The sequence below is a fragment of the Oncorhynchus clarkii genome, chromosome 3, assembly GCF_045791955.1.
Source record: "Oncorhynchus clarkii lewisi isolate Uvic-CL-2024 chromosome 3, UVic_Ocla_1.0, whole genome shotgun sequence".
NCBI lineage: Eukaryota > Metazoa > Chordata > Actinopteri > Salmoniformes > Salmonidae > Oncorhynchus > Oncorhynchus clarkii.
This window is the reverse complement of record NC_092149.1, coordinates 30,532,897-30,554,803: the sequence shown is the minus strand read 5'-3', so window position 1 is coordinate 30,554,803 and position 21,907 is coordinate 30,532,897. Positions and strand designations below refer to the sequence as shown.

The window sequence follows — 21,907 nt, the reverse complement described above, 5'->3', positions numbered from 1 at the left end:
GCTCTGTGTGACTCCATCCTTAGTGAGGATGACCCTGTGGGAGCCAAAACATGTCTGTTCATTAATGAACACATGGGGACAGAGAGATCCGACTGCCTCTCCAACAGTGGGGATATAACATTTCTTACTCCAGCCTAATCTGCTGCTTAGAGTTGGGAGTATGTACACTTGAGCCTATGGGAGATCTGTTAAGGCCCTTGGACATTATGTAAAAATGTTAACTAGGATCACAAAAGAAAGAAAAATCTCCCGTGAGTTATATATTCAAGCAATAAGGCCCGAGAGGGTGTGGTTTATGGCCAATGTATCACGGCTAAGGGCTGTTCTTAAACACGACGCAAAGCGGAGTGCCTGGATACAGCCCTTAGCTATGGTATATTGACCATATACCACAAAGCCCCAGAGGTGCCTTATTGCTATTATAAACTGGTTACTAACACAATTAGAGCAGTAAAAATAGATGTTTAGTCATACCTGTGGTATACGGCCTGATATACCACAGCAAATCATTTTGCTAGGGTTTCATTTACTCAGGCAAACAGAACATAGGGATAAGCCTTGGGAATGCTCCAGATAGTTTACCCCCTGCCTCTTTTGTGCCGAATACCCCAGACACCCCATTTCATAAGGCTATTAAATGAACCCCAATCTGATCGGTAGCTAACAGATGCACAGACATCCCCTGAATCACAACTATATATGATACATGTGCAGTATGACAGCAGGGCATTGATCTTGTGTTGATATAGGGGGAAAAAGAACAGCCATGTGTGATGTGCCTTGAGGCTTCTGTCGACATGCTGATACGCAGATTGAAGCCAGTTCCTGCCTGCGAGATCAGCAACTGAGCGATGAGATGAGTCCACTAATAGGCTGTCATCTGAGGCATTTGGGTCTGATAATTGCAGGAAATGTTTCAGCCTGCTTCAGGCAGACTAGGGTTCTTCGTTCTCCACGGGGGGGGGGGGGGGGGGGGGGGGGGGGGGGGGGGGTATTCGGTTTAGGGGTGCAACGTGGGTAAACACAAGGCACCCTCACCCGGATACCACTCAGAACGAGGCCATCATCTAACACAATCAATTCAAATCAAATCAAATGACATTTTATTTGACACATACACATGGTTAGCAGATGTTAATGTGAGTGTAGCAAAATGCTTGTGCTTCTAGTTCTGACGGTGTAGTAATATCTAACAAGTAATCTAACAATTCCCCAACAACTACCTAATACAGACAAATCTAAAGAGGTGAATGAGAATATGTACATGTAAGTACATGGATGAGCGATGGCCGAGCAGCATAGACAAAGTGCAATAGATGGTATAAAATACAGTATATACATGTGATATGAGTAATGCAAGATATGTAAACATTGTATAAAGTGGCATTATTCAGAGTGCATTGTATAAAGTGACTAGTGATCCATTTATTAAAGTGGCCAGTGATTGGGTCTCAATGTAGGCAGCAGCCTCTCTGAGTTAGTGATTGCTGTTTAGCAGTCTGATGGCCTTGAGATAATAGCTGTTTCTCAGTCTCTCGGTCCCAGCTTTGATGCACCTGTACTGACCTCGCCTTCTGGATGGTAGCAGTGTAAACAGGCAGTGGCTCGGGTGGTTGACGTCCTTGATGATCTTTTTGGCCTTACTGTGACATCGGGTGCTGTAGGTGTCACGGAGGGCAGGTAGTTTGCCACCCTCTGGAGAGTCTTGCGGTTGAGGGCGGTGCAGTTTCCGTACCAGGCTGTGATACAGCCCGACAGGATGCTCTCGATTGAGCTTCTGTAAAAGTTTGTCAGGGTTTTGGGTGACAAGCCAAATTTCTTCAGCCTCCTGAGGTTGAAGTGGTGCTGTTTCTCCTTCTTCACCACACTGTCTGTGTGAGTGGATCGTTTCAGTTTGTCTGTGATGTGTACACTGTAGATGGAAGGGGTTGGTCTGAGGTGAAGCTGTACATTAGTCTCCTCTTCTTTCTCGGTTGTCCTGTGCTGTCACTAGCCTGCGGATAACAGCGTCAGAGCACAACATTGTCACGGATTAGGTTGAGCTGAATGACTCAATGAACAAGACCACTATTAAGCCGCAGCTTTTCGACTGTGATGAGGTTTGGCGTGGGGGTAAAGGTCAGAGAAAGCTCTTGTGTTACGGCTGCAATGGAGACTTCATTCAGAGTAATAATGTGGAACTGAAAGGAGAGCTATAGTAGAATAGCTGATGTACTAATCTTTTAGTGCATGAATTGTCAATGTGCTATATGCCCCTGTCAGCGGGTATGAAGGCGTGGTCGGGGTTCTCTATGACATTACTGGTAGACATTACTGGTCTCCATCGATCCGTCCACTGCGCCTGTGGATGATATTTGTATGGTTTGCTTTTTCCAAATGATTCATAAACTACCGCCCCTATAATAATCAATTTCCCATCAATTGATATACTGTATAGTGTACACTGTATCCACTTTACCATTTGATGTAAAAAAAAAAAAAAAGGTTATTTTAACCCTGTCTGTGTTGTGTTCCCAAGGGCCATGGGGCAGATGTATGGGCAGTGACTGTGGTCCAGGTGGCAGCCAGAGTCGGGCTGTGTGGTGTGCCCACGTGGACGGCTGGACCACCCTCCACACCAACTGTGACCAGTCCCAGCGGCCTTCCAACCAGCAGAACTGCTTCCGTGTGTGCGACTGGCACAAGGACCTTTACGACTGGAAACTGGGTGCCTGGAACCAGTGCGTGTCCGTGTCAGCAAGGACCTTTGGGGGCATGCGGCCATACGTATGCAATGGGGGTGAGGAGGGCATTCAGACTCGGGAGGTGGGCTGCGTACTAAAGTCAGACGAGTCTCCCGGAGACGACAACATCTGTGAGTACTTTGAGCCCAAGCCTCGGCTAGAGCAGGCCTGCCTCATCCCCTGCCCTCATGACTGTGTAGTGTCTGAGTTCACCCCCTGGACGTCCTGCTCAAAAACCTGTGGAACCGGCCTAAAGAACCGGGTGCGCAGTGTCCTGGTGCCTCCGCTCTTCGGGGGTTCCGCCTGCCCCAACCTGACTGAGTTCCAGACCTGTAAGCCAGGACCTTGTAAGGGGCCTGAGGGGGTGTACAGCCTCAGGGTGGGGCCCTGGATGCCCTGTTCTCTCCCCATTTCCCGGCCGGTGCGGCAGGCCAAGCGTAGGAAGGGTAAAGGGGAGGCCAGGGAGAGGCCTGGGGTCAAAGACCCTGATACTAGGGAGCTGATCCAGAAGAAACGGACCAGGAACCGGCTCAACAGGCAGGAGAGCCCCTTCTGGGACATCCAGCTGGGATACCAGAGTCGCACGGTGTCCTGTGCACACAGGAACGGGAGCACGGTGGGACTCAGGTAAGTGGCTCAGCATCAGTATTTCAGGGTCCTTAGTTTGTGCCTGTGTGCTGGTTGTCCTTTAAAATTGTACTTTTAGTCTAAATGGGCAAACCATGATATGTCATTGGTCAAAGGAAACCATGTGTTTTTGTCCTTTCAGAACTGTAATTCATCATAGTGAGTTATCTCTTGGCTTGTCCTTAAATAACACGCAATCTTAAAATAGGCACAAACCTGCCACATGTCTAAACAGGCCTTTGTAAGGGGTTGTTTTTTATCTTCTTCAGAACTGTAAGCACAGTATTATGTTGTGAGGTGATGTACTGTACTGATGTACAGTGGATGACAGGTAAGGGAATGGTTATTTGTCTCTGCTTTGCTGTCAAAGCAATGGAGCACTCCCACTTTCTGATGTCTACTTTCAACGGTTGAGATAACAACTCTATATTCACTGGTGCTCGTTCAGTGACAGGGATTGAATCTTAGCCAGCACTTTGTAAAGCACTTTGAAAAGTCTTCTGTGATCTTCGACTGTAAAAGAGCAGGGTGAGTTGCACAAAGCACATCATTGTATTGGTATTGTTACGTGTGCAGGTGAGGAAAGATAAAAGCATTTCAAATCAAAAAGCTTGATTATTAAGAGTAATTTCAGTTCAACTTAAAAAAAGTAGTCATTTATTTTTAAATGCTGTTGACCAAATACTTTTTATGAAAATCTTTCACATTAGGAGTATGGTTCAGGCTATCAATGACTCAGGTTCTTCACATACTATATCTTATATACGATATACAGTAGACAAGACAGCATGTGTGCCCTTTCTTGCCTTGAAGCTCTTTCTTTTGTGTTGAATGATGTCTTTGTTTCATGCTGAGTGACAATAACTTCAAATGTCAGTACAGTACCTTTCATCTCTAGCAAGGAGAACTACAGTCTCCGTTATATAGCCTTACATCCACATTATGTATGTGTCACATGCTACAGATTTGATCAATTATGTACTAAATATATTCATTAATGCGCTGTTGGGGCCAATTTCTCAGCAGTGGCTGGGATCAAATATTTCAAAAGAACCGTGAAAACAAATCTTAAGCCCTTGGGAATGTAAATATTAATCTTTGACTTGTTTATTTCTGGTTCTGAAATATTTATTGTTGTTTTTGCCACTTCAGAAAAGTGGAACAATCTTCCCAGCAAACCAACATTGTTTCTGTGAAAGTTCCCAGAACATTTGTTAGGTTGCGGCAATGTTCTCATAGCACAAAAACATTCTTTGTATGTTTTTGGGATGTTATCATCCTAATGTTAGATAAAACCCTAACTAGAACTTAATGAGAATCTTAGCTAATGTTCTGGGAATGTTCCCGGTTTGCTGGGTTCTCTCTGAAGCGATACCCAGTGAATCTAGGCAGTCGTCCTCCGAACATCTTGCTGACTTCATTTCCCATGCTGTTTGATGTACATCTGTCATCATTGGGCCACAGCTTTCTCTTGAATCATTAGACTTTGTTTTCGCCTGGTTGTAGAATAGTGGCTGGCTTTGCATGTAATCATATGAAAACAGAATGCATGTGTAGGCTATTTACTGTAGAGTTCCAGCTTACATGTTGGCCTCTGAAGTTTCCATTTACCACCAGAAGCACTTCTAGAAAGTATCACTTTACATCTTTTAGCTTATGCTTATGTTTCTCTTCACTGGCCACACTGGCCTTCCAACCATTCCACTCTGTTTTCTAAACTGTGTTTTCATCAAGGCGCTAAAAAAGATTGTTAAAAGTTTTCGCCCAGGGTTTCACATTCCCTGACCCACATAGTACAGCCGGTTTTGTAGGCTTCAATTGTCCAACATGTTTCTTAGCCAAAGCCTTGTGTAATGAGCACGTTTGCGTTCAATGTGGATATTCAACAGAAACCAAACTCTGTTTTGTGGAATTTCATGGCATTTCTTGTTGTTTGTCATATAACCTTTATTGGTTTTAAAATGAGAGGTTTGAGTGTTTTTGAAATATTATTACTCTCTTATTTCAAGTGAAATTGTCTGTATGTCCCCGATCTGTCTGACTGACGGAGATTTTTTAAAAGTATGACTACTTTAAAGACTTTTAAACCCCTACAACAATGCAGAATGTAATAAAAATACTTAAAGAGATCGAGATGCCGTGAAAAGGGTCAATGGACGCTTTAAGGCTTTTTAAGCATGTGTGAAGTTTCATCTGAGTCAGGAAGCGAGCCATTATCCTCACTGTGTCACAGAACCTTTGTTTTAATTCCTGAATGTTGTTCACTGAGAAAGAAACACCAGCGTGCCTTGCTGGCAGCACAACGGAGCTTCGTCGTGACGTCACACCGGCAGGCCCACCACATCAACCAATTCAAAGGTATCTTAATCTGTGGAGACAGAGGGGTTAAAAACACAAGTCAAGCTCTTTTTCAAAACAGTTTCACTCGTTTCTAGCAGAAGTGTGAGAAGCTAGAGGTGAAGTGTGGCATCGGCGTCGCCTAAATGAGAGGTTTCTAAATGAAGCCGAGCTGTAATTAGCAGTAAAAGCTCGTCAGCCGCAGCGCCTCGGGGAAAGGCGATGCACGCAACAGAGCAAGGAACAGAAAATGGTCGGCATTAATTGCTAATCATTTGAAGGAGCTTAGAGAGGCAGCGTTTATTCATTAGCTCTAATTGCAAGTTGAATGATTAACAGAGTGATTGCTTTTGGTGATTGATCAGTTGTGGTTACTACTCTGAAGCTTTTGAGGCACTACCCTTCAGAATTGATGTAGATGTGAACCTAGTATAAGTAACTTTAAGTGTTGTATTACATGTACAAAACCCCTCTTCTCATGGTCCTTTGAGCCGGATTTGAACCAGCAACCATTTCACTACCTAAATGTGGGGGCTGTTGTACAAACCCTTTCCATCTTTTTTTTCCTGCATTGTTTATTGTTTATTAAGTTGTGATGATTCTGAATGAAGGGTTGAGTACTATGGTTCAATGCCAGTCAGTTCCCTAAGGACTCTTGAATACAGCTTATTACAACATGCTTAGTATAATGTACATTCTACTATAGTACAAGTATTAGTACATTATAGTATATGATAGTATTAGTATCATGTACTTCCATCCAGCTCATTGATGAATGGCCCCTGGCTTCCCATTGTCTTCCGACAGGTGGTGGCGTCACCCAACACAGCCGTCTATCTGTCGTAAAACAATGCTTCCTTGATGAATGACACACTGCAATAGACAGAACGAAAACCAATATTCCACAAATTCAATCAACATACGCCAAATTCTACCTCAAAATGTACCTCAACTGTCTTTGAAACCCACTGACCACTTGTTCTAGGACCACCAACACACACAGGGCTCCCTCAGGACCAGCTTCCACATCCACTGTCGCAAATTACAGGCAGCTCGCAGACTGATCTCAGATTACTGACCATGCCACTCCTCTGCTCTCGCCTCACCTCTGTGTTCCAGTCGGTGTCTGCCTAGGGACCTCCCTCTGACGGTCCAGTCCTGCATCCTTGCTAAGGACTGTAAGCTGAGCGAGTGGGCAGACTGGGGCCCCTGCTCCAAGGCCTGTCTAGACCCAGACCCTGAGTCCCCCCGGGGCCAACGCTCCAGGACCAGACGCGTGCACCAGTTCTCCGTGGGGGAGGGGGAGGACTGCCCACCGCTGGAGGAGACGGAGCCATGTGACCCTCAGGGGGATGGAGTACTGCCCTGCGCCACGTGAGTGTCACTTAGTGTCACGAGGATGTGTGGAAGTTATAGTTTTACACTAAATATATGGTAAGAAAGATACTTAACATTTATGGTAGGCCTAGAGCTTGAACGTGGGTTAAGTCAATGTTGTATTAGTGGAATTTAAAATGATGAAATGTCCTGTCCAAATGTAATGTATTACACAGTAGTACCAGTCTGTCGAAAGATACTACCGAACATAGTTCAGGAACCTGATAGGCTTCCAGGAAGTTTTCAACAAATTGGAACCACTTAGTGCACTAACATCCCAAAGTCTACTGGATTCTCACTGACAGAGGTGATACATTCATCCTGTTGATTTCCCATTAGCTACTTCACCTAGCTAATTTTCTCTCCTGGGTGGCCCGTAGGAGTTTGTTTGCGTGGGCCTGTGTCTGTGGTGGAGGAGAGAGCATGTGGAGAAAGATTGGTGCAAGTGTTTGAGCTTTTGCAAGACACCGACTCCAGTCAAGTGGAGTCTATGACAATATTGTCTCTCCTGTAGCCTGCCACGTAAACACGCACACAGATCATATCCCGTCTTTACACAACCATTCACATAACACTTGAGCTTTCCTGTTCCGATTCTGCGAAATACTTCAAAACCACACCATCTATAAAACTATCAGTCGTGACATAGCCTTTAAAATGGACTCTTTTCATTACTAAAATGTATCTTTTCATATTACTCATGTGTTACACGGATTGGAAGCAATTAGCCAAACATGGAGCTGATAGCTGTTGAAGTTGTAGTGGAACGATAAGGATTAGTGCAATTCAAGCTTGGCAGCTGCAGCCTCAGATGCAGGTAGAACAGATCAACACACAAGTCACAAATGTGTTTTTATAGAACAGACATGTCAGGGATTTGATTAGCTAAAGAAACATCAGTCAGATTTTAAATGTGTTTTGACAGCATAACCCCCACACACCCATCTCTGTCACCGTCACAGTTACACCTGGAGGACTACAGAGTGGAGCGACTGTAGGGTGGACTCGTTGCTAAGTCAACAGGACCGTCGGCGTAGCAACCAGACCGGCCTGTGTGGGGGAGGGCTCCAGAACCGAGAGGTGTACTGTGTCCAGGCAAACGCCGAACTACTGACCTACCTCAACAACCTCAAAGACAAAGATGGTAATGAGGCGTTTCTATATATAACACTTTTCCATAACAAAGTCTTATCTATATATAAGGGACTGATCAAAATGTATTGGGGGAGGGGCTGGTCCAAATCAAGGAGTCATAAAAATATATACGTAAAAAATATTTTCACATGACCCTCCCCTTGTACATTAAAATAAATGGAACACCCTTCCCCCTCATAGAATTAACTCTAAATCATGTTTACGACCCTGTGTTTATAAACGTTGATATCGACTTCAGCATACTTTTGTTTCACAGTCGAGCGGCCAAAAAGTCAGGGGTTTGCAGACTACCCCAGACAAGCCTTATTTATAATTATATAAAATATATGCAAAGAGTTTACCACCAACAGGTTTTTGTGCCAATGCACCACACAATCAAAAAACAAAGCATACCGATTTAGGGCACTTCGATATCATGGTTTGTGTTTTCAACACCACAATAAATAGACTATGTCAATCTTGACAAACAGAAAATACTTCCCTCCCTACCTTTGTAGGCCTACCCAGTATAGAAGGCTTGACAATCTCTGAATGACATTCAACTTTTTAGTGTTTTGTAACAGATGGCTCTTTCAGTTTGGATTGATTGATTGATTTTATTTGCAGGTAAAAAAAAAAAAAAACATATATATACACAAATATTTTTTAAATAAGTCTGGGACTTATTTCCATTGTGGTCCCTACTTTCTACTATTTTATACATGAACACATATACTTACATTACATAGATACAGACACATTACAAAGATAGACGCATTACAGAGATACAGACAAATTACAGAGATAGAGACCAAAAAAATGCTCAACCTCCAGATGAGTATGAGGGGGGGAGTTTAAGTCCAATTCCTACCAGCTTGTTTGGCGGGTAGAGCATTCTTAAAATGATTAGGGCTGCTGGTGAACCATGATGTGCAGGCATAATCAAAGCCACATGGGATTAGCGCACTAGCTTGGTTTCCATCCAATCGGCGACAGATCTTCCAAAATCTTCATAAAAACAATATGCCATTTCAGAGTTTTCTTTGGGAAACAACATGACAGGGAAGACGTTGATTTACCGGACATTGAAGACATCGACCAGGTATCCATATACATTCAGATCCGACCTGGCTCCTCCAGCTCCATCCATAAACGCGGGATATTGGCCAAATGAGCCTTGCTTACGTGTCCTTAACCTCCCTGCGCACGGAATCCGCTAGCGGGCTGAAATTCCACAACATACGGTGATCGCTACATAAATAGTCATATTAAACATTCATGAAAATACAATTGTCTCACATGTATCGAAAGCCTAGAATCGTGCTAATCCTACTGCGTTGTCTGATTTAAAAAAGGATTTACTGTGAAAGAATACGATGCGATTATCTGAGCATAGAGCCCCATAAAAAACAACAATTTTAACCAGCACAGGCGTAACATGTTCATAAACTGCATTAAAATAAATCGTTTACCTTTGACGATCTTCGTCTGTTTGCAATTCCAATGCTCATTGTTACACAATGAATTATTTTTCGTTTGATAAAATACGTTTTTATAGCCTAACATGAAACATTTTGTGAACCGCCTGTGTCGTGAATTCCGTCTCATTCCATTTTTGACGACACATTCCAGGTAAATGACCCACACAGAACGTGACTTTTCCAGTCATGTTTGGTTTCATTGCAATCAACTGGTTTGTTTGTAACACAATCAAACCTGATGGGCTATTTCGCGGGACGTATTAACGGAAAGAAACCGATTTGAAGATAACAAGTCATGACATCTTTGACTGCCTTTTAACCCAATGACCACTGATTGTCTTGAAATCTAGCTGGGTAGATAGCCAATGTTGTCTTGGTAAGCAACTCTAGTGTATATTTGGCCTTGTGTTTTAAGTAGTTGTCCAGCTGATAGATGACTTTGTCTCCCAGTGTCTGTTGGACAGCAGACTGAACTAAGTTTTCCTGTAGGAGTTTTTGTTTATTTTTAGCCCCCCCCAAAAACTCCCTAGTCTTTGCCAATGCCAAGTATACCCATAACATGATGCACCCATCACCATACTTGAAAATATGAAGAGTGGTACTCAGTGATTTGTTGTGTTGGATTTGACCCAAACATAACACTTTGTATTCAGGACAATAAGTTATTACTTTAGTGCCTTATTGGAATCCGGATGCATGTTTATTGGAATGATTTTATTTTGTACAGGCGTCACTCTCATTTATGTTAGTAGTTTGGAGTAACTACAATGTTGTTGATCCCTCGTCAGTTATTTCCTATCACAGCTATTAAACTCTTTAACTGTTTTAAAATCCCCACTGGCCTCATGGTGAAATCCCTAAGTGGTTTCCTTCCTCGCCGGCAACTGAGTTTGGAAGGGTGCCTGTATCTTTGTAGAGACTGGGTGTATTGATTTATCATATAAAGTGTAATTAATAACTGCACCATGCTCATACTCAATGTCTACTTGTTTTTTTACCCATCTACCAATAGGTGCCCTTCTTTGTGACATATTGAAAAACCTCCCTGGTCTTTGTGGTTGAAATTCACTGCTCAACTGAGGGACCTTATGGAGAACAGAAATGAGACAGTCGTTAAAAAATCGTGTTAAGCACTACTATTGCAGTCCATGCATTTTATTATGTGACTTGTTAAGCAAACTTTTACTCCTGAACTTATTTAGGCTTTCCATAACAAAAGGGCTGGAGACTTATTACCTCAAGACATTTCAGCTTTTCATTTTGAATTAATATATTAACATTTCTAAAAAAACATAATTCCACTTTGACATTATGGGGTATTGTGTGTGGATCAGTGACACAACATCTCAAATTAATCAATATTAAATTCAGGCTGTCACACAACAAAATCTGGAAAAAGTCAAGGGGTGTGAATATTTTCTGAGTAAATGCTTGCCTGTACGCGGTGTCACTAACTGTCGTATGTCTTTACGTCACTACCGCAATTTGGGCTTCTTTGCATTGACAATAGTCTCTCTCTCTCTCTCTATCTAACCATAGATACTGAAACCACGTAATTTCCTCCCGCATGTTGAAACACACGTTGCTTTGGTACGCAATTCAAGATTGACTGACATTAAAGGAGAATGTACTAATGATTTTTGTTGAAATGTATGTGTGTGTTTGTGTTCCCGCGTGTGTGTGTGTGTGTGTGTGTGCATGCGTGTGTGTGTGTGTGTGTGCATGCGTGTGTGTGGGAGTTAGAAGGGAGAGTGTTCTTATCTTCCTTGCGCAGGATTCCTCTTCCTCCCCATCAGGGGGGTAAATCTCCCCAGCTGGTACATAGATAGAGGCAGACACAGGCAGACAGTGCCTCAGTGAAGTCTGCAGCAACCACCACTGCATGCATAAACTAAATCACCACGTTCCTAGAAGAAAACATCTTTAGCAGCAGGTCCAGGATCACCTTACCCTCCCTAAATCCAAACCTTAACCATTCTAGAGGGGAAAATCCAAAACTGACTGCTGATCAGGTTCTAGGGGTAACTGGACTGATCTTATTAGAGCACCTTCAATCTACATTTTTAAAGATCGACAAGTGTATCCCTGCAGCGCTTCCCATCCTTATTCTTTCTACAAGTCTCATTCTCATATTGGAAAACCGCTAGACTCCTGTAACAGCACTTAACGTATGCCTCAACATCCAAAACCCTCTCCCTTTCCAGTGAGGGTGTTGCTAATAGTTGTATCTCCCTGTGCCTGCAGAGGGTCAGACCTCAAACCAGCAGAAGCCTAGTGTTCCCCCTCTTCTATCCATCAGCTTTGAAGTTACAGGTAGGTGCTTTAGACCAATCCGAGCCTCCCCTCTCTGCCTTGTAGGTGCTTTAGACCAATCCGAACCTCCCCTCTCTGCCTTGTAGGTGCTTTAGACCAATCCGTCCGTACCTGTTCTCTCTGCATTCTTCTCCTCCTTCCTCTTTCTCTTCTATTTTGTTCCTTTCCATTCCTAATAATGTTTCTCAGTTGAAGTATGTACTGTTAGCATGCATTTCTGTTTTGATGAATGACGGTGTTTTGATAGGTTGGCCTCTCCGCAGATTTTGCGTCTCAAGTGGTGTAGTTTTCTGAAACACCAACATGTGTTTTCAACTAAGTTTGAGAATAAACGGTTTCAAGAAGTGGTACGGAAAAAAGGACATTAAAGTATTTGCCTGGCACATCGGGACAAGTTTTTAAGCCTTTGTGGGAATGGTGAAATAACACACGGTTGTTTTTCCAAATGGAATATGCAAAGCATCTGTGAGATGTTTTTCCCCCTGTTCTTCTACTCTGGCACACCAACAAGCAACACTCACATTAGTTGCGCTAGGGGACATTTGTTATTGTAGTTTCAATACAATGCAGGAAATACAAGTACATTGTATAAGTCGTGTAATGAAGATGCTGGGTTTTTCTTTATCACAAACACCACTAATCTGTTGGTCGACAATTTCTATTCAGAATGGATTGATGTACTTAGATTTAAGTCTGCTCTGCACACTAATAATACAAGGATTATCAGGCTTACCAAATGCAGTATTGGACTATTTGTAAGGGAATAATTCCTTTTGCATATCAATTTCAAAGCCGTGCTTGCTTTTCACTGTACGCTGCTCGGTAGAAATATTTTTCAGCTCTCTTTGACTTGATAAGACTCGAAGCGATGAATGTGTTGTTGGAGCTGTCAGACGTAGGGAGAGAGACGTGTGAGGACATCTTGATCTTCAGATCCTGCTTAGTGAGAAAGTGTGTTTGTGTACAAGTGTAAATGATTGAAAGTGTTGCATCTGCTGATGCAATGTTTGGATCATAGATTGAGTGTCTGAACGTGTATGTGCACATATACAGGTGTGTGCAGGTGTGTGCGTGTACGTTTGTTCGCGTCCACGTGGGTGCCCACGTGCCTCTGCACATTGCATCTGTGAGTGTGTGTGTTCATATGCTGTGGCAGAGGGGTGTGAATTTGACAATGTAGCCAATGGTAGTGGATTTTGCCTTGGACAATCTGTTAGGAGATCAAGAGCCTTTGTTGCATCAACCAGAACAAGCAGCACTGTGCTATGTTCCAAAACAGCTTTGATGTGACAGACACACAAAACCACTCGCCAACTTTCCACTCCAACTTTCAAACAAACCCATTTATTCAAGTGCATTTAAGAAACATCCAGAAAATGGTGTCTCACAGTCGGCTTCACTTATCCTCCTGCCGAGAAAAACAATCTCTCTTTTGTTCCTTTGCGTGAAGTGAAGTTCCTCTGCGGGAATATACGCATCGTGTACACAGCTTCTAAATCTGAAGCGCTGCAACAGGGGAATCATGGCACTGGATTATTCTTCATAGAATATGTATGAGAGGAGACACTGCAGCTCTCTCACACCTTCGGTACAGCCTTCATGTGTCTTCAGTGAGAGCGGTGGGCCGTGCTTCATGTTGTTTCAAGTGTTAGATTGCGCTGAAAGGTTAATCAGAGTTCATTTATCACCCTGAAATGCTAACAGTGTGCTAACAGTGGGGCGATAAAGAAAGGGAAATGACAGCACTTCACAGACTGTAGACCTTTACTGTGGGTTTCATGTGCTCTCTTCTGGGACCTTGTTTTTACAAAATGTTTTTATTATTTAACCTTGATTTAACTAGGCAAGTTAGTTAAGAAGAAATTCTTATTTTACAATGACGGCCTGGGAATAGTGGGTTAACTGCCTTGTTCAGGGGCATAACGACATATTTTTTACCTTGTCAACTCAAAGAACTTGATGTATGTAGTCCCCCCATTTGAGTGACAAAGTTACAGAAGGCACAAATATCATACCCCCAAGACATGCTAACCTCTCACCATTAGCATATTTTGGGGGGTATGATATTTGTGCCTTCTGTAACTTTATCACTCAAATGGGGGGACGACATACATCAAGTTCTTTCATTTTTAAACAGACTATACTGTAAGTATATTTGTATGCCTGTCCCTTATTTCCATGTCTCTAGCATCCCGTCCTGTGGACAGCAAGCTGTGTGGGGGTCCCATCCCCAACACGTCCCAGCTGTGTCACATCCCCTGTCCCATCGAGTGTGAAGTGTCCCCATGGGGGGCCTGGGGACCCTGCACCTATGAGAACTGTGACGTCCAAGAAGGGAAGAAAGGTGTGTGGATAAGGCTTCGAGTGGGACTACTGTATGTCGATCACACTTTATTTGGATAGCCCCATATAAACGATCTACAGATGGTCACACTAGCAACAAACAATCAAATGCTTGCTAAGGTTAGGGTTAGGGTTAGGTTTAGAATAGAGGTTACATAAGAGTTAAGCTTAGTGGATAGTTAGTTGAAATGCTGTTGACAGTTATTGAACATAAACCATTTATTAACATGGCACTGTTTCAGAAGGTTATACAGTAATTATCAGTGAATATATAGTAGTTGGTGTTATTGTAGCCATTGTGAAGTCCTCTGAAACAAACATATTCTGGCATGAATGTAGTATCTAACATCTGTGGGTGGTTCAACACCCACATGATAATGACACGCTGGCGCTTCGCAATGAAATCCTCTCGTTTGTATCAATTTATGGTCAATTTGATCACATTATGTGTTAAAGTGCCAACAATTAACTAGGCAATTACTTGCTTGCACTTGTACACTAATCCCAGTCTTATCATAGTAACATATCCTATTATTCCATTTCGAGAGAGCTGTTGAAGAGATCAATTCCAATGGAGGACAATTAGGCATATTATGCATTTTCTCAGAGTTTTTATATATTTTTTCCACATGGTTTTATGTATTTTTCATTATACATTTTTCATATTAAATTGAATTATGTGTATTTTTCCCTTCGGCAGGTTTTAAACTGAGGAAACGGGAGATCAGCAATGAGCCAACGGGTGGACCAGGGAACTGTCCTCACCTGGTGGAGGCTGTCCCATGTGACGAACCCAGCTGCTGGGCCTGGCGCCTCGTCAGACTGGATGAGTGTATCCCCGACGGGGAGCTGCCGTGTGGCCCCGGGACACAGATACCTCAGGTTCAGTGTGTCAACAGCACCGGTGAGGAAAATCATGGAGATAACTAATTATCGGCTAAAGATTATTTCAATTGTTTTTTTCCTTCATTAATTCCGTTAAACTCAGTCTCCGTAATCGTTGCTGTGTGATTGTAGATAAAGCTCTGTGATTGCAGTCTATAGGTTTATTGATTTGGTTAATGCACATTATAGAGTCCTTTATTTTCAGTGGACGTTTGCTTGACTAATTCATGTATAACACAGCCAACGGACAAAACTGACTGAAATGACGTTGTTTCAACCAGAAAATGGTTGAAATGTTGTCATTAAGAAGTTATTTCAACCAGTATTTCCTGCTAAGCTAGCATGGTAGAGTAGAGTAGCCCACCACTTCCAGATGAACTATTTACATCTAGTGATGAATAAAGGTGTCCGCATGCTTCCCAGCCGAAACAGTTCGGAAAAGTTTGTGCATACAGTGCGTTCGGAAAGTATTCAGACCCCTTGACTTTTTCCACATTTTGTTACGTTACAACCTTATTCTCAAATTGATCGAATAAAAAATTGCGCTCATCAATCTACAACAATACCCCCATAATAACAAATCGAAGTTAGCAAATTTCTTAAAAATAAAAAACAGAAATAACTTATTTACATAAGTATTCAGACCCTTTGCTATGAGACTCGAATTCAAGCTCAATTGCGTCCTGTTTCCATTGATTAACCTTGAGATGTTTCTACAACTTGATTGGAGTCCACCTGTGTCCACCTGTGGAAAATTCAATTGATTGACATGATTTGGAAAGGCACACACCTGTCTATATAAAGGTCCCACAGTTGCAAAAACCAAGCCATGAGGTCGAAGGAATTGTCCGTAAAGCTCCGAGACAGGATTGTGTCGAGGCACAGATCTGGATCTGGGGAAGGGTACCAAAAGATGTCTGCAGCTTTGAAGGTCCCCAAGAACACATTTGCCTCCATCATTCTTAAATGGAAGAAGTTTGGAACCACCAAGACTCTTCCTAGAGCTGGCCGCCCAACCAAACTGAGCAATCGAGAGTTCTAGAGTTCCTCTGTGGAGATGGGAGAAACTTCCAAAAGGACAACCATCTCTGCAGCACCCCAGGCCTTTATGGTAGAGTGGCCAAATGGAAGCTACTCCACTTGTAGTTTGCCAAAAAGCTCTTAAAGACACGCAAGCCATGAGGAACAAGATTCGCTGCATGATGAAACCAACCAACTCTTTGGCCTGAATGCCATGTCTGGAAGAAACCTGGCACCATCCCTATGGTGAAGCATGGTGGTGGAATTTTTCAGTGGTAGTGACTGGGAGACTAGTCAGAATCAAGGGAAAGATGAACGGAGCAAAGTTTATTTAACTTTAAGAACAAATTCTTATTTTCAATGACAGCCTAGGAACAGTGGGTTAACTGCCTGTTCAGGGGCAGAACAATAGATTTGTACCTTGTCAGCTCTGGGGTTTGAACTTACAACCTTACGGTTACTAGTCCAACACTCTAACCACTAGGCTACCCTGCAGCCCAGTAGAGAGAGCCTTGATGAAAACCTGCTCCAGAGTGCTCAGGACCTCAGACTGAGGCGACGGTTGACTTTCAAACAGGACAATGACCCTAAGCACACAGCCAAGACAATGCAGGAGTGGCTTCGGGACAAGTCTCTGAATGTCCAGCCAGAGCCCAGACTTGAACCCGATCTAACATATCTGGAAGGACCTGAAAACAGCTGTGCAGCAACGCTCCCCATCCAACCGGATAGAGCTTCTGCAGATCTGCAGAGAAGAATGGGAGAAACTTCCCAAATACAGGTGTGCCAAGCTTGTAGCGTCATACCCAAGAAGACTCGAGGCTGTAATCGCTGCCAAAGGTGCTTCAAAATGTAAATTCTTATGTAAATGTGATATTTAATTTTTAAAATCTATGTACTTTTGCAAAAAATTTGAAAAACCTGTTTTCGCTTTATCATTATGGGTTATTGTGTGTAGATTGATGAGTAAAAAAAATATGGAATACATTTCAGAATAAGGCTGTAACGTAACAAAATGTGGAAAAAGCCAAAGAGTCTGAATACTTTCCGATTGCACCGTATATTATGACGACATTTTATGCCATTTTTGTTTATTTTTTACTTCAGTGCGGGTTTTTTCAGCTGTTCGGGCACATACCATTTTTTATGGAGGCACGTGCGGAGCCGAAGTCTATTCCCCCTTGTCGGTGATTGGTCAACAGAAGAGAGTCTTCAATAAAGGCGACTAATTTTCAAGCACATTTTTTGATTGAGAAACACTGCACCAAACATCTTAGTTAGATGTAAAATTGAGTGGCTAAGATCTCCTTGTCAAAAACGTCAAAATTAATGACAGAGTTAACTTAGACTAATTCTGATTATTTTGAGGAAATGAAAAACTGGCTACGGCATCTCAAAATGGACAAACAGTACTATTGACACTTTTTCTTGTTTTTCAAGCGAAGGTCTTTTAAGGGAGTATGCGAGCACACTCATTTAGTTTGTCTAACCGAATTCAGCTAGGCACCAGCTGAACTGAAGCATGCTGATGCCTTAAATCAGGGTCTCACCCTCTGGATAAAAAAAAACATATGTTGCTCAAGGTGACCTCTCTATCAACCCTCTAACATATGGCTATACTGTAACTGAGTGAAGAGCTGGGTACGACTAGAGAGAGAATGGTGGTTAGCCGCCCTGCCATTTATCACGGCTGCCATTTATCATGGAGTTCTCTCCAGACGCCCTCCCCCACATCACATCCCCCTCCCCGTCTCCTTTAACACTTCCCTAGCTCAGCATAGCCACATATTGCCCTCCCCCTTTTCACTCTCTCAGCCAGAGCAATTAAACCCTGCTTGCACTAAATCAAATCAATTCTCTCTGGCCCTGAGTCTCGGGGACTCCCTTAACTTTGCAGCTTCGTGGTTTTACTGCTCCACTTTATTACTGAAGAATGTTTGACTGAAGACAATGGCAGTCGGTGCAGAGAGATGCTGTCTGGGTTTTTCAGCCGATTTCAGAATGTGTGTGTGATTGACAAAGATGCTATGTTATCAATCCCAGGTATAGTCGCCATTCCTAGTTTGAGCGTTATGAACGAGATGTGGAGAGATATCGAAGAGATACACCGAGAAAGATACAGGCACTGTAATGGATTGAGTCCAAATCACACTCCTACGGTGCTCCTTTGACAATGACCTCTTTATCATCCTCCAAATTCGGAAAAACTGAAACATCCGACGTTACATTGTCATCTCACCTCACCCAGGACACATACTGTACATGTACATCCACTAGTGGAATTCAGGGTTATTGCCAGGTCAGGTGATGTCTTCCTAGTAGCTTTGTGAGAGGCACAACCTCTTTGTGTTTTTCTAATTATCTTGACTGGCGTTGACTGATTCCCCCTGTCTCCACTGATGTTTGTTGTGTTGTGATTTTGTGCTACTTTTTGCCCCAGAGACTTTGGGCTCAATGTCTGTCTGCCGTACTGAGGCTGAATTTTATGAAACTGCCACACCAACAACAAACAGCCACACCGCAGACAAAAGTCTATACAAATGTCATTGAAACTCCACTGTCGATACTGAGCGTATCTGATCTACACTGATATTAACAGTTCTGACTCATTTAAAAGGAACTGTTTTTCTCAGTTCACTAAGCCTGGAGTTTTTCTAATAAAGGGTGTTCTGTTCGTTCATGTTTTTGCCACCGTGAGAGCCACTGAGTTTCCTTGTCACTTCGCATTTCCACACTGTCTCGGGTTCAGTCACAATTGGTTCCCCGAATGCTCCTCAAAGTGACATCTTAATGTAAAGGCGGGCCGATCGGAGGGTTTGAAGCTCAACTCATCCTCAGCCTGAAATTGCAAAAACCAACCGTCGGAAGATCCACATTTACTCTGTCGAGCCATTGTGTTGCTCATTTTGGTTTTCGAAGTGTCTTGAATTCAGTTCCTTGCAACATGGTAGCCCTTTCCTAATATTTTTCATAATTTCATAATTAATTAATATAACAGAAAATCCGGTGTTTTTATGTCAAACGGTTTTGTTATATTTCAGTCTTCTGTGATGTATATGAAATGTAATATTGGGATGCAAACTCAAAATCTTATACATTTCGACTCTATATCTGACACGGTACAGGTTTTGAAACAAAGTAGATGTGTTATGAGAGATAAGCTCATAACACATCTACTTTGTTTCAAAGTAGATGTGTTTGTGTGACCCTGATTTAGCCCACTACAGTAAAATGTTAACCTGTTAAAAGCACATACCAAATTTGTGGCTTCATAGTATAACCCACTGAAGTGGTCATGAATCCTAAATATGTAAGTGAAAAATGTTTAAGTCCCATGTGAGTTTGTACTTACTATGTCCAAAGCTAATTCAGTATTCAGATCGAGTTGCGTTGAGAATAGCGACGTCATTATTCATATGTTGTACAGATTATCCTCGATAACCTTAACCCAACACGATATTAAACAGTTACCAAACATTTGACCCAGCTGTGATGTCAGAAGGAAGACAACAGATCAAGTTGAACGTCTGTGTTAATGAATTGTATGGGTTGAAATTGATTAGCATTCAATGACACTAAGGAAACATTATATAAACAACCCCACCAATGGACCAGAAAATTGTAGTGTGGTTTATCATATTGTAGACATTATAATGGAGGGTGGCAGTTAGCCTCGTGGTTTGAATCCCGAGCCGACCAGGTTAAGAAATCTGCCAATGTGCCTTGAGCAAGACACTTAACCCTTATTGCTCCTGTAAATTGCTCTGGATAAGAGTCTGCTAAGTTATATAAAGTGTAGTACAACTACAGATTCTGTTTTTGTTTGAGATTTTTTTCTGTATTGAAAAAGTATATAACAGTTCCATCAATAATTGATGATTGATTATTGTTTTTCTATTGTGCCACCCAGGTGACATGGTGGACAAGGAGCTGTGTGGGGGAGCCCCTGCCCCTGAGCCCATCGCCTGTGATGTGCCTTGCCCTAAGGACTGTGTCCTCAGCGACTGGACTTCCTGGTCCTCCTGCTCCCAAACCTGTTCCAGCAAAACCATCGAGGGCAAGCAGCTGAGGACCCGCTCCGTACTGGCCTACAACGCTGGCGAAGGTGACTATGAGACTATGTACTGTAGATGGTGTGCCGTTCTGTACGGTCTGTATTGTATATCTACTGTAGTGTTAATTTACCATGTTAAAGGGGTCTTTCTCTTTGTATAGCTTTCAAGTCACACTGTCCTTTAAAGTGTCTGTCCCTCTGTCTGCTACTGTCTTTTACTGTCCCTCTGTCTGTAACTGTCTGTTACTGCCTGTCTGTCTGTCCCTCCGTCTGTTACTGTATGTTACTGTCTGTTACTGTCTGTCTGTCCCTCTGTCTGTAACTGTATGTTACTGCCTGTCTTTTACTGTCCCTCTATGTTACTGTCTGTTACTGCCTGTCTGTCTGTCTGTCTGTCTGTCTGTCTGTCTGTCTGTCTGTTACTGTCACTGTCACTGTCACTGTCACTGTCTCTCTATCACACTGTCTGTTACTGTCTGTCTGTCTGTTACTGTCACTGTCTCTCTATCACACTGTCTGTTACTGTCTGTCCCTTCATCTGTTACTGTCTGTCTGTCTGTCTGTCTGTCTGTCTGTCTGTCTGTCTGTCTGTCTGTCTGTCCCTTTATCTGTTACTGTATGTCTGTCTGTCTGTCTGTCTGTCTGTCTGTCTGTCTGTCTGTCGTGTTACTGTCACTGTCTCTCTATCACACTGTCTGTTACTGTCTGTCCCTTCATCTGTTACTGTCTGTCTGTCTGTCTGTCTGTCTGTCTGTCTGTCTGTCTGTCTGTCTGTCTGTCTGTCTGTCTGTCGTGTTACTGTCACTGTCTCTCTATCACACTGTCTGTTTGTCTGTCTGTCTGTCTGTACCTCTGTCTGTCACTATGATTTTTTGTTTTCATTGAAACATTTGGCTAAAAGCTGATCTGCATGTTGTTAACCTCCCCACAGTAACTGCAATGGTAGTGGCATGGATCACAGTGATGGAGGGTAACACTTGTGATTGAAACTAGCTGTTCGCTACATTTAACCTTAGCGATATCTTGGCAAATTACAAAATAATTGGATTTCTGTCCATGTTTATAGGCTTTACTGTAGTTATACCTCGACAACCTTTGGGCACCATAGGTTTGATGTAAAATCCTAGTAGCAATAGATGTAGTGAAAGAAGTAGTTGCTTTTGGTTTTGTTGTTGTACAGTAAGTAAGTATAACTCATTCTTCAAATGTATTTACACGTTCTCATATCTTGATGTGAGAATTTTAACATTCTATATTGATGTTTTCCAAAGGTCTTTCAAGGGTGCCACAGATTCCAAAGCTTTTTGGTACATTCTATTTTTATCTTTAAAATTAGTAATAGTACTAGTAGTAGTGGCAGTAGTAGTAGTAGTAGTACTATTAGTAGCAGTAATAGTAGTAGTAGCAGTAGTAGGTAATGAGTAGTGGATATTGTTAGCGTAGAGTGTTGGGTAGATGATTTAAATGGACAAATCATTGTTGAAACAGTAAAAAAAGTGTCACTGTTTCAGTAAAATGCTCAGGGGTGGGGCTGGAGAAATGGAACCACTCTAAAATGTATAGACAGAGATATGGATGCAAGGATTGATTATCCATTATATCAAAAGTATGGT

The 21,907-nt window shown here is 42.5% G+C and overlaps 1 protein-coding gene across 1 annotated transcript in view; it reads left to right on the top strand.

The window, feature by feature from the left end:
- LOC139392960 (thrombospondin type-1 domain-containing protein 7A-like) overlaps positions 1-21,907 on the top strand; it is a 95,898-nt gene that overhangs the window by 29,530 nt on the left and 44,461 nt on the right. The window contains exons 2-8 of the mRNA XM_071141273.1: positions 2,519-3,350; positions 6,807-7,061; positions 8,027-8,208; positions 11,924-11,992; positions 14,181-14,336; positions 15,036-15,239; positions 20,151-20,345. Of these exons, the coding sequence (XP_070997374.1) occupies positions 2,519-3,350; positions 6,807-7,061; positions 8,027-8,208; positions 11,924-11,992; positions 14,181-14,336; positions 15,036-15,239; positions 20,151-20,345 (1,893 nt within the window). The remainder of the gene's footprint in view (positions 1-2,518; positions 3,351-6,806; positions 7,062-8,026; positions 8,209-11,923; positions 11,993-14,180; positions 14,337-15,035; positions 15,240-20,150; positions 20,346-21,907) is intronic.